Source organism: Nomascus leucogenys, chromosome 7b (genome assembly GCF_006542625.1).
Source record: "Nomascus leucogenys isolate Asia chromosome 7b, Asia_NLE_v1, whole genome shotgun sequence".
Lineage (NCBI taxonomy): Eukaryota > Metazoa > Chordata > Mammalia > Primates > Hylobatidae > Nomascus > Nomascus leucogenys.
The window spans coordinates 8,774,138-8,786,902 of record NC_044387.1 but is presented as its reverse complement, the minus strand read 5'-3'; the positions used below and the strand labels follow the sequence as shown (position 1 = coordinate 8,786,902).

The 12,765-nt window shown below is 50.7% G+C and overlaps 2 protein-coding genes across 2 annotated transcripts in view; both read left to right on the top strand.

The window, feature by feature from the left end:
* The first annotated feature begins 839 nt into the window (after nt 1-839).
* LOC115835939 lies at nt 840-8,435 on the top strand. The gene is made up of 2 exons (XM_030815457.1): nt 840-1,140; nt 3,764-8,435. Exon 2 carries the CDS (start codon nt 4,408-4,410, stop codon nt 8,344-8,346), a length of 3,939 nt encoding a protein of 1,312 aa, XP_030671317.1. The 5' UTR covers nt 840-1,140; nt 3,764-4,407; the 3' UTR covers nt 8,347-8,435.
* A 1,490-nt stretch (nt 8,436-9,925) lies between these two features.
* MEI1 (meiotic double-stranded break formation protein 1) overlaps nt 9,926-12,765 on the top strand; it is a 101,688-nt gene continuing 98,848 nt past the window's right edge. The window contains exon 1 of the mRNA XM_030815192.1: nt 9,926-10,129. Within this exon, the coding sequence (XP_030671052.1) occupies nt 9,956-10,129 (174 nt within the window). The 5' untranslated portion in view covers nt 9,926-9,955. The remainder of the gene's footprint in view (nt 10,130-12,765) is intronic.

Sequence of the window (12,765 nt, the reverse complement as noted above, 5' to 3'; positions counted from 1 at the left end):
TCACGCCTGTAATCCCAGCACTTTGGGAAGCTGAGGTGGGTGGATCACCTGAGGTTGGGAGTTCGATACCAGCCTGACCAATATGAAGAAACCCCATCTCTACTAAAAATACACAATTAGCCGGGCGTGGTGGCGCATGCCTGTAATCCCAGCTACTTGGGAGGTTGAGGCAGGAGAATCGCTTGAACTTGGGAGGCGGAAGTTGCAGTGAGCCGAGATCGTGCCATTGCACTCCAGCCTGGGCAACAAGAGTGGAAACTCAGTCTCAAAAAAAAAAAAAAAAAAAATTCCAGCCACTAAACGGTTAAGGCCTGGCTCATTATAATTGGCTGATGTCCCTGCCTGCTCAGATATTTAATATTTTGAATAGAACTTTTGGGTAAAAGAGTCTTCAGGGTAGCATTTATTTTCCCACCAACACTCCCATCCTAAGATGGGAAAAGTAATTCCCCCACAGGAAATCAGGATACTGCAAGCAACGAGAAAGGGATGTTGAGTGGTTAAACAAGAATACATGTATTCAATACAGTGTTCATTAAATGTTTGATAATAGATAGAAGGACAGGCAGATCCAAGTATTTCATAGGAAGAAAGAAATCAAGCAGACCGCAGGTTATATCACCCCATCACACATTCAGGGAACTTAATCTTTTCATTCCAGAGGATGGGTTTGTTTAAAGCAAGTTCTTCCTCTTAATTACTTTTGAACAATTCCCCAATACTGTCCTTACCTGCACCAAGAACATGCTAGCCAGGCCTGGCACCAGGGTCAGAGTTGAGGCTGGGGCATCAGCCCCCTTTGTGAGGTGGCCTCAATGACAGGGGTGCTATGAGGTGGCGGCTATCCTACTGCAGCTGGCTGCATCAGATGTGCCAGGCCTGCCCTCTAGCTCCCAACACCATCTGCCTGACCTAAGCTTTGCCATGTTGTTGTCACTGCTGGGTGCCTGTGTCGTGGTAGGGCCATTCCATGGCCCTGAGTGGGAGCCAGTGCAGGGCCTGCTCTCCCAGGATCACAGCTGCAGGGACCCTCAGTGCTGTGGCAACCTGCTTGTCCTCTGCCTCTTTCTGGTCTGGCAGGTCCGGCACTATTGGCACCAGGTCACCAGGACCCGCTTCAGCACAAGGAATGTCATCCAGGTGAGTGGGCCCCACACACCTTCACCCTTCTTCCCTCAGCACCATGATTGTCTCTGTCACTTGTTACAAGGAACTTGTTTTATGCCTGGTGTACCAGAAAATGAATCAGAGGGAAAATCAGGCTGCTCAGGGAGAGCATCGGCCAAGCCCAAAACCCAGGAGTCACCCTGAGCTCCTCTCTTTCCCTCACTCCACACATTCAATCCATCTGCAAGTCCGAGGGGTATACTTGCAAATTGTATCTCAAATCTGATCACTTCTCCTAACCACACCACACCTTCCTGGGCAGAGACACCATCATGTCTCACTTGGACCATAGCAACAGCCTTCTGCCTGGTTCTTGCTGCTTCTCTTATCCAACCACAGCCTATCCTCCATACAGTCACCAGAGTGGCCTTCTTCTCTCTCTCTTTTTTTTTTTTTTCTGAGACAGAGTCTCACAGTGTTGCCTGGGCTAGTGCGCAAGTGGTGTGATCTTGATTTGCTGCAACCTCCGCCTCCATGGTTCAAGCGATTCTCCTGCCTCAGCCTCCCAAGTAGCTAGGATTACAGGCGCCCGCCACCACGCCTGGATAATTTTTTTTTTTTTTTTGTATTTTTAGTAGAGGCGGGGTTTCACTATGTTGGCCAGGCTGGTCTCGAGCTCCTGACCTCATGATCTGCCTGCCTCGGCCTCCCAAAGTGCTGGGATTACAGGGGTGAGCCACTGCGCCTGGCCTCTTTTTTCTCTCTTAAAAAAAAAAAAAAATTGGTCCAAGGATAATACACACACACAATTACAAGTGTGTAGATCAGTAAATTTTCATAATTGAATACATCAGTTTGTAGCATGGAGATTAAGAAACAAATGATTACCAGCAGTCCAGAAGTTTGTAGTCACAACTCTGCGGATTTCCTTTCCTTTTCTTTTTTTTTTTTTTGAGACGGAGTTTTGATTTTGTTGCCCAGGCTGGAGTGCAATGGTGTGATCTCGGCTTACCTCAACCTCTGCCTCCCAAGTTCAAGCAATTCTCCTGCCTCAGCCTCCCGAGTAGCTGGGATTACGGGCATGCGCCACCACACCCGTTAATTTTGTATTTTTAGTAGAGGTGAGGTTTCTCCATGTTAGTCATGCTGGTCTCAAACTCCCGTCCTCATGTCATCCGCCTGCCTTGGCCTCCCAAAGTGCTGGGATTACAGGAATGAGCCACTACTCCCAGCCAACTCTGCAGATTTCTTTCTTTTTTCTTTTTCTTTCTTTCTTTTTTTTTTTTTTTTTTTTTTTTGTGAGATGGAGTCTTGCTCTGTGGCCCAGGCTAAAGTCCAGTGGTGCAATCTTGGCTCACAGCAACCTCTGCCTCCCAGGTTCAAGTGATTCTCTTGCCTCTGCCTCCCTAGTAGCTGGGATTACAGGCATGTGCCACCATGCACAGCTAATTTTTGTATTTTTAGTAGACACAGGGTTTCACCATGTTGGTCCGGCTGGTCTCGAACTCCTGACCTCAAGTGATCCACCCACCTTGGCCTCCCAAAGCATTGGGATTACAGGCGTGAGCCACCACGCCTGGCCGACTCTGTGGATTTCTTTCTTTTTTTTTTGAGACGGAGTCTTGCTCTGTCACCCAGACTGGAGTGCAATGGCACGATCTCGGCTCACTGAAAGCTCCACCTCCCGGGTTCATGCCATTCTCCTGCCTAAGCCTCCTGAGTAACTGGGAATACAGGTGCCCGCCACCACGCCTGGCTAATTTTTTTTTTTTTTTTTGTATTTTTAGTAGAGATGGGGTTTCACCGTGTTAGCCAGGATGGTCTCAATCTCCTGACCTTGTGATCCGCCTGCCTTGACCTCCCAAAGTGCTGGAATTACAGGCGTGAGCCACTGCGCCGGGCCTCTTCTTTTTTTTTTTTTTTTTTTTTTTTTTCAGATGGAGTCATACTCTGTCACCCAGGCTGGACTGCAGTGGTGTGATCTTGGCTCACTGCAAACTCCACCTCCTGGGCTCAAGCAATTCTTGTGCCCCAGCCTCCTGAGTAGCTGGGATTACAGGCATGCGCCACGATGGCTGGCTAATTTTTGTATTTTTAGTAGAGATGGGGTTTCGCCATGTTGGCCAGGCTGGTCTGGAACTCCTGACCTCAAGTGTCCACCCATCTTGGCCTCCCAAAATGCTGGGATTACAGACATAAGCCACCATGCCCTGCCATCAGAACAAACTTTTAGAAACAGAACATAGCACTTAGCTGCTCAAAACCCTGCAATGGCTCCTATACTTACATTATCCGCCAAACTCAGAAGAAAATTCTCACTCCTAATCATGACTCTAAGGACGAGCGTAATCTGTCCCGTGTTTGTCTCCGATCTTATCTCCCAGTGCTCTTCTTGTTACTGGTTCCATTCTGGCCACACAGTCTTCTTTGCTGTTCCTGTACACGTAATTTTGTTCCATCCTCAAGCCTTTGTACTTAATGTCTCCTCTGCCTACAACGCTCTTTCTTCAGATGTCACTTGGTTTGCCCCTTACTTCATTCAGGTCTCCAGTCAAATGTCACTTCCTCCAAGAAGCCTTCCCTGACTATTCTGTCTGTGCGGATTATGCAAGTTATTATGTGTGCAAGGATTTTGCTTCTCTGTTCTCACTTACAGGTGCCAATGCAGAAGTGGGCAGTGCCCTCCATGAGGTGCGAAACTGTCTTCAAGCTGACTCCTGAATTCTTCAGTCCTGGAAAGTCCAGGGGCCTAGATTCTCAACAATGCACACAAAGGCAGAGATGGGGATACCGGAGGAGCCTCCAGGAATCATGGGCCCAGAAACTGCTCTCTCCACAGCACTCATGTCCAGGCCCACCTTCAGGTGTCCACACCCACTCTGAGCCCATCTTTTGTACCACCTCCATTTCAAACACCTGTCTACTGCCTCAGGACAGTTCCTGGAAAGCATGGCAGGTGCCTTGGTGTCTCTGTGATGGTCAGACTCACCCTGCCTTGGACATGTGTCAAGAGATGGAGCAGCTGCTGCTTCACTCACAGGAAAGGTTGGTGTCACTGGAACCTGTCATCAGCATGAGGTCTCGCCCCACCTCCATGACCTTAACCACCTCTCTTCCAAACTTACTTTCAGCTCAGAGGCTGCAGTTCTGCCCCAGAGAGCTCCTGCCTGATCCTTCCCACCAAACAATGAGAATGTGCACTTGGAAGTCTTGGCACTGTCCATCAGAGGCCTGGGAACCAGGGGGTAAAACCAGACAGCAGGCAGAGAGGATAGTAGAGAGATCCAGGCTCCAAGGTGGATGTACCAGACAGGGAGCAGACGGGAGGATGCTTCAGAAATCCAGGCATCTAGGGAGCAGTTCCCAGTAGACTTTGGAATGGAGGGTGATGCAGAGACTAACGTGTTGGAGTGTGCAAACCAGAGACTAGTAATAAGTGAAACTGATGGCGAGATCTTGACACCAGGGTGGGACACCCAGGACCGGATGGGAGTTGAGAGTAGAACCAACATTCAGGAACTAGGGAATAGAAACCAGAGGGAGGCTGGAGGTAAGAATCTCCCTGAAACCCAGGCACATATGGGAGAGAACCAAGAACAGTTAAGATGTAAAATTGATGCAGAGACCCAAACACCTGAGTGGGAGAACCAGGATAAGAATGGAAGTGAGGATGCTGTGGAGACCCAGACATTTGAGAGGAAGGACAAGAAAGAGGCTGGAGAGGAGGATGGGGAGGAGTTCCAGGCTCAAGGATTGGGGAAGCAAGGCCAGACTGGAGATGAGAATGGTGAGGAGACCCAGACACCACAGTGGGAGAAACAAGATCAGATGAAAGGTGATGCGGATGTGGAAATTCAGACGGAAGAGGGGAGAAACAAGGACCAGGTTGGAGGTCAGGATGCTGCACAAACCCAATCATGTGGGAGGGAGAACGTGGGAGAAGTAAAAGAGAATAGTGTAGAGACCCAGGCCTTGGATTGGGGAAAACAGGAATGTGTTGGAAATGGGAATGTTACAAAGATCCAGACACCAAGGTGGGAGAAGCATGATCAAGGTGGAAGTAAGAAAGCTAAGAAGACCCAAGCATCTGGAGGAGAGAACCAGAAACAATTAAGTCATGAAATTCAAGTGGGGTGGGGAAATAAGGGCCTGAGAAGAGGTGAAGATGCTAAGGAAACCCAGATAGCTACCAAGAAGAAGCTCAGGGAGATAAGAGAGAAGGATTGGGTGGTGATCCAGGCACTATGGTGGGGAAACCGGAGACAAGTAGTAAGTGAAATTTATAGAGAATTTGAGATACTCTGTTGGGAGAATCAGAACTGGATTGGAGGTGAACATAGAGCAGAAATTCAGGCATCAGAGAAGAGAGACCAGAGAAAGGATGGATGTGAGGATGGCACAAATATCCTGGCACCCGAGGCTGAGATCCAGGAACAATTAAAAGGTGAAACTGATGTGGAGACTCAGAGCAATGAGCCACTTAGAGAAGAAGATGGTACAGACATTCAGTCACTAGGCAGGAGAGAGGTTAAAGGTGAGGATGATAAAGAGACCCAGGAACTTGGGGGGAAAAATCAGGGTCAGTTAGGAAATGAATTTAGTGGAAAGATTTACATACCAAAGGGGAAGAATCAGGAACATATTAGAGGCAAAGATGGTGCACATACCCAGACATCTGAGTCAGGGAACTGGGGCAAATTAACAAGTCAAATTGATGGAGAAATGCATTCAGCAGAATGGAAGAAAGATGAGCAGATTGGAGGTGAGAATGGGGCAGAAATTCAGATACAAGGGAAGAGAAACCTGAGAGAAGTTGGAGGTGAGGATGGTGTAAAGACCTGGGCACCTGGGAAAGAAACCCAGAGTCAGTTTAGAAGTGATCTTGGTAGAAAGATCCTTTTATCAGAGTGGAAGAGCCAGGAGCAGATGGGAAGTGAGAATGGAACAGAAATTCAGGCTCCAGTGGAGAGAAGCCAGAGAGGACCTGGAACTGAGGACAGTGTAAAGACTCAGAGACCTAAGAGAGAGAACGAGGACCAGTTAGATAGTGAAATTGGAGGGAGCCATTCACCAGGGAGGAGGAACTGGGAGCTGACTGGAAAGGATGTTGCAGAAAATCAGGCATCAGAGAAGAAAAACCAGACAGAGGTTGGAAACGAGGACATTAGAATGATCTGGAGGCTTAGGGGAAACAACTGGAGGCTTAGAGCAAAGAACCAGAGACTGTTAAAAAGTAAAGGTAATGGAAAGACCCGTTTATTAGAGTGGAAGAACCAGAAACAGGGTGGAGGTGGGAATGATGAAGAAATTCAAATACAGGGGAAGAGAAACCTGAGAGGGACCACAAGTGATGATGGTACAGAGACCCAGGCTCCTGCAGGAGATGACCAGGGACAGTTAAGAGGTGAAATTGATGAAGAGATCCAGGTACAAGTGCGAGGAAATAAGAATGAGGGTGGAGTTGAGGACGTTGCAGAACTCCAGGATATAGGAAGCCAGAGAAAGTGCACAGATGAGGATGCTGGAGGGCCTCAAGCACCAAGGGGAGGAAAGAAGGATCTGGTCAGAGGAGAGGATGCTGTGAGGGACACTCTCCAAGTCGACTGTTTTGGGAGTGAGAGGCCCACAGGCAGGAGGCACAGCCTACCATGGCCTCTAGCCTTCACTGGCTATGGATGTGGGACCTGGGAACAGGAACGGGCAGTGGCTGTGAATGGTTTCATCTCTGCCCCCTGTCCTGAGATGAATCCTCTCCCGCACCGGGGTGAAGTCTTCCTGCTGGTGGGTGGGGAGAGAGAGCAACTGGCCAGCCAGGGCACAACCCCTGCCAGGGATTATAGAGTGGGGATCAGTCCAGCCTCCCAGCAGGCCCAACCTGAATCCCGGAGAAGACGACAAAGGGACAAAGGGGTGGATCCAGAGAAGGCCCCCAGCCTGACTCGGCAGTCCCCAAACCCTCCGTCTCTGACTGCTCCCTTGGGCATGCCCTTTGCCTGCCCCTGTCTCCCGCGTGGCCCAGCCCCGGAAGCTGCCATCATTCTGGCGGGTCCTCCCACCGCCCTCACTGTCCTGCCCAAGGGGACAGGCCTCAAGAAGAGCAAACGACTGCTCCTGGAGTCCCTCATGCGGAGGAGGATTGCACACCTGAAGTGGGGTCTTCCCCGGCGGATCCTGGAGTCCTATTTCCTGTTTAACTTCTTAGGATCTTGCTCATTGACCCTTTCTGGGGCGAGGCTCCCTGGACTGAACACAGGCCCGGAGCTCCAAGCGCAGCAGGAAAGGTATTGTGAGGCCCAAGGCTCCTCATCAGGCCTTAAGTCCCAAGAGAGGTTCCAGAGGGTTCAGCGCCCAGACAGAAAAAGCTCAAAACTTCCTATACAAGCCAGAGCTCTGGAGAGGAACAGACCGCACAGGTCAGAGCCCATGAGCGTTTCCATCCAGCCTAAAAAGGCTAGGAGAGTCACGCCACCAGGGGGCGCCAGAGAACCACAGGAGATCCAGGAAGCGCCCGCTAGGACCAAGCTTCCAGCTCCCAGGACCCCCAGGCCGGCAGCGGAGTCCAGGAGCTGGTGTGGCCTACAAAGGGTCGGAGAGCCTCCCAGTGAGAACAGTAGGGGCAGGAAAATTATCAGGTCAAGGGTCTCCCAGCTGGCAGAGAGGACTCCCAGCAGAGTGAGGACCTCATTCTCTAGGGCAGACCACGCCCACTGGAGGAAGGAATGTACATCCTGGGAGGACTCTAAGCCCCCCAGACTCAAATGCCAGCAGCCCACATACTGGAGAAGAGGAAGCCTGGAATCTACAGGGTGCAGAGGGGCTGGGCAGCAGCCTCCCTGCCATTCTGCAGAACCTGTTAGCTTCAAAGGGAGGCTCCACTCTGCAGTGGCAAAGCTGAGCCTGACCCTTCTGAACAAGATGTCCTGGTCCCCACAGCTCGCCAAGCGCAAGCACTTGTCCCCTAACCTGAGCCTGAGGGAACCTGATTCTACTCTGCTTCCCAAAGTGGGTGATCCACGTGCAGGGGAGGACAGCATTGGAGACCACACTGCTTCACAGAAGGATCTTCAGCCGCCAGGTCACTGCTGTACTGGGGCCCCCCTTCCTAAGACAGAGAGTCCCCAGGGCCAGGAGGCACCTGGGAACCCAAATGGGGCTCCACAGAATACCCGAACCTCCAAAAAGTTTAGTATTATGAAGCATCTGAATTTTTTTCTCTTCCAGCATGGCTTTAAAAAGTAGACTCAGGCCCAGAGTCCTCAGGACAAATCAGAAAAGCTTTGAGAGTGTCCTCATCCCTGCAAAGCCTCTAATAAATTGGTTGTGTGGGCCCTGTGGTGTTCTGATTTCTCTGGCACATTTTCCAAGCACCCCTTTTCGGGGTTTGGGATACTTTGTGGGTGGGGTAGAAGCCCCTTGCACTCTGTGGTTGTGGTTTAGGGAATGTGGGTCAACCCAGTGTTCTCTCCAAAACACCTCCCTCCCAGCTCCTCACAGTGGAGTCCACAGAGGTTCTATCCTGCCCTGTCCCCAAGCTAATCCTGATTGAGGCAGGACACTCCAAAAGCCTCAGCTGCTTATGGGGAGGGGTGGTCCTCTGCATGGGACGCTTTTTTATTTTTGAGATGGAGCGTAGGTCTGGAGTGCAGTGGCTTGATCTTGACTCACTGTAACCTCCGCCTCCTGGGTTCAAGCGATTCTGCTGCCTCAGCCTCCGGAGTAGCTGGGATTACAGTCATGAGCCACCACACCCGGCTAATTTTTGCATTTTTAGTAGAGGTGGGGTTTCGCCCTGTTGCCCAGGCTGGTCTTGAACTTCTGTCTTTGGGTTGTTTTTTTTTTTTTTACTTTTATTTTTATTTTTTGGTTTTAAGCTTCTGATTTATTTATTTATTTTTGAGATGGAGTCTTCCTCTGTCACCCAGGCTGGAGTGCAGTGGTGCAATCTTGGCTCACTGCAACCTCCACCTCCCAGGTTCAAGTGATCCTCCTGCCTCAGCCTCCCGAGTAGCTGGGATTACAGGTGCACACCACCACGCCCAGCTAAATTTTGTATTTTTAGTGGAAACGGGGGTTCCACCTTGTTGACCAGGCTTGGTCTCAAACTCCTGACCTTAGGTGATCCACTGGCCTTGGCCTCCCAAAGTGCTGTGATTACAGACATGAGCCAACTCACCCAGCCTCTAATTGCTTTTAGATGCAAATCCTTGAGATCGCTTATTTTCCCTCTTTTTTTTTTGTTTGAGATAGAGTCTTGCTCTGTCACCAGGCTGGAGTGCAGTGGCACAATCTCAGCTCACTGCAAACTTCGATTCCTGGGTTCAAGTGATTCCCCTGCCTCAAGCCTCCCAAGTAGCTGGGATTACAGGTATGTGCCACCACAGCCAGCTAATGTTTTGTATTTTAGTAGAGATGGGGTTTCACCATGATGGGTAAGATGGTCTCGATCTCCAGATCTCGTGATCCGCCCACCTCGGCTTCCCAAAGTGCTGGGATTACAGGCGTGAGCCACCATGCCCGGCCTTCACTTTTAAAAAACAGTAGAAATAGCTTCCTTTCCTTCCTTTTTCAAGGCAAATGCCCCCTACTTCATAATTGCTTTTCAACTTTGGGTGTGGTAAAGACATTCCTGCAGGGTTCTAAGCACAAACTGCTTTTGGCTTAGTTAGTTAGACACGACCCAGAGCACTTGCGTCCACCACTTACCCTCAGGGGCTGCTGCTTGCCTGAGACTGCCGCGTCCTGGGTCCGCGCAGGCGCATTCCACACCGACGCAGTTCTGTCCTCCAAGTGCGCATGCGTGCAGTCTGCGCGGGAAAGAGTGCCGCCTCAGCTGAGGGCAAGCGAAGAGATGGCTGTGAGGCCGGCGGCGACGGCGGGCACTCCCGGGCCCAGGAGAGAGGAAGAGGCAGCGCTTCTATTCGAGAGGGCCCATTACCGGCACGACCCGCGCTGGCTGCTGCCCGTGACCCCCCGCCTGTGCCTGGCCTGCGCGCTGGAGCTGCTGCCGGACCCCGTCGTGTCGGTGCGAGCGGAACCTTTTCTTCAGAAGACCTGGGTTTGGCCATTTCCCTCAGCAAACGGGGCCGGGCCCTTGCCAGACCCGCTCCGGTGAACCGGACGCAAAACCGGGCCCCCGCGCTGTGTTCACTCTCCTCCCCGTCAGCCCGTCCCGGACCCTGGCCTCGCGAGCCCCTCAGCCCCAGGCCGGCCTGCGGGCCTCGGTGGAGCCCCGTGCACTGGCTCTGCGCCTGAAAGGGCGGAAATCCGGATCCCCCGGGACCTCACCCAGTCTCAGGGACACACCTTCCCGCCTTCCGCCTTCTGGCTCCTTCCCTTTGCTGCCCCTGCCTTCATTTCCCGGGGATTCGGCCTTAGCTCAAGCTCCCGCCATTTCAGCCCCCACTCACCTGCGGGCCAGGCGCGCACGCGGCGGCTGCCCCTCATTCCCTTCAGCTGTCGGGGTGTGAATCAGAGGAGGGGCAGTCTGGGCTCCGAGGGGACAGGAGTGACAGGTTACAGCCGGGCAGAAGTGGGGTGAACTGGAAGACTGTTCCTTGGGCAGAGCTGGCCAAAGCAGGCTGCCTGGGCCCTCAATGCCTACCGGCGTTTGCAATGAAGTGGTTTTGTTTGTTTTGAGACGGAGTCTCGCTCTGTCACCCAGGCTGGAGTACAATGGCGCCATCTCCGCTCACTGCAACCTCTGCTTCCTGGGTTCAAGCGATTCTCCTGCCTCAGCCTACCCAGTAGCTGGGATTACAGGCGCCCGTCACCACGCTCGGCTAATTTCTCTATTTTTAGTAGAGATAGGGGTTTCATCATTTTGGCCAGGCTGGTCTCGAACTCTTGACCTCAGGTGATCCACTCGCCTCGGCTTCCCATAGTGCTGGGATTATAGGCATGAGCCACGGTGCCCAACCTGCAGTGAGTTTTCTTGTCCATGGAGACATCCAAGAAGACTTTGGGAGGTCAAGTTTCTCTCCAATTCATGGGAGGGGAATTCGTGAGTGGGTGGATTGGCTAGATCAGAAGTTCTCAAATTTTTTTTTTTTTTTTTTTTGTAGAAACGGTCTCGGGGGTCTCCCTGTGTGTTGCCTAGGCTGGTCTTGAACTCCTAGTCTCAAGCAATTCTGCCTTGACCTCCCAAAGTCCAAAGTGTTGGGATTGCATCTGTGAGCCACCATGCCTGGCTGCATTCTCAAATATTTTGATTTCTCTTTTTTTTTTTTCTTTTTTTGAGATGGAGTTTCACTCTTGTTGCCCAGGCTGGAGTGCAATGGCGCAATCTCAGCTCACTGCAACCTCCGCCTCCCGGGTTCAAGTGATTCTCCTGCCTCAGCCTCCCGAGTAGCTGGGATTACATGCATGCGTCACTATGCCTGGCTAATTTTGTATTTTTAGTAGAGACAGGGTTTCTCCATGTTAGGCTGGTCTTGAACTCCCGACCTCTGGTGATCCCCTCGCCTTGGCCTCCCAAAGTGCTGGGATTACAGGTGTGAGCCACTGTGCCTGGCCCATAAGTAATTTTTTATTGTGGCAAAATATAGATAACATACGATTTGTTTTTAGATCTTTTTAAGTGTACAGTCCTGTGGCATAAGTAATTTAAAAAATATAAATAACTATTTTCTCAAAACAAGGAAGATAGTGACAGGAGTGGCTTTGTTTTACATTTTTGCAAGTTGCTTTAATTGAAGACAGGTTGGCCAGGCACAGTGACTCATGCCTGTAATCCTACTGCTTTGGGAGGCAGAGGTGGAAGGATCACTCGAGCCCAGGAGTTCAAGGCTGCATTGAGCGATGACCAAGTCACAGCACTCCTTCTTGGACAAGAGCAAGACCCTGTCTCTCTTAAACACAGCTGGGTTTTTTTTTTGTTTTGTTTTGTTTTTTGAGATGGAGTTTCACTCTTGTTGGCCAGGCTGGAGTGCAATGGCACGATCACGGCTCATCACAACTTCTGCCTCCCAGGTTGAAGAGATTCTCATGCTTCAGCCTCCCAAGTAGCTGGGATTACAGGCATGCACCACCATGCCCAGCTAATTTTGTATTTTTAGTATAGACGGGGTTTCTCCATGTTGGTCAGGTTGGTGTTGAACTCCCAACCTCAGGTGATCTGCCTGCCTCGGCCTCCCAAAGTGTTGGGATTAAAGACGTGAGCCACCAGACCCGGCCAAACAGCTGGATTTTTATCTATTTCTGCATTCAGTCTGTTGTGCTATCATGTCATATAGTCTCAAAAACTCCACTGTGCACTTGTGGGAGAATAAGAATGAGAAAGACTGGGCCGGGTCCAGTGGCTCACACCTGTAATCCCAGCACTTTGGGAGGCCGAGGTGGTTGGATCATGAGGCCAGAAGTTCAAGACCAGCCTGGCCAACATAGAAAAAATTAAAAAAAAATGAGGAAGACTAAGAACATTTTAATATTATATGAAAATATTTTTGTTCTTGTGGACCTCTGGAAAGTGTTTTAGGCACCCTTAGGAATTCCCACACTGTGCTCTGGGAACTCGTAAACTAGCTAATAACCTCTGAATTTTCATTAAGGATGGAAATTCTGAGGCTGCTTTTCTTGGACAGTAAGTCAGAGATGAATAAGACAGTGCAGCGGGGAGAAAATAAGAGAACATGTTATTTGGAACTTAGAAGAATGAACATG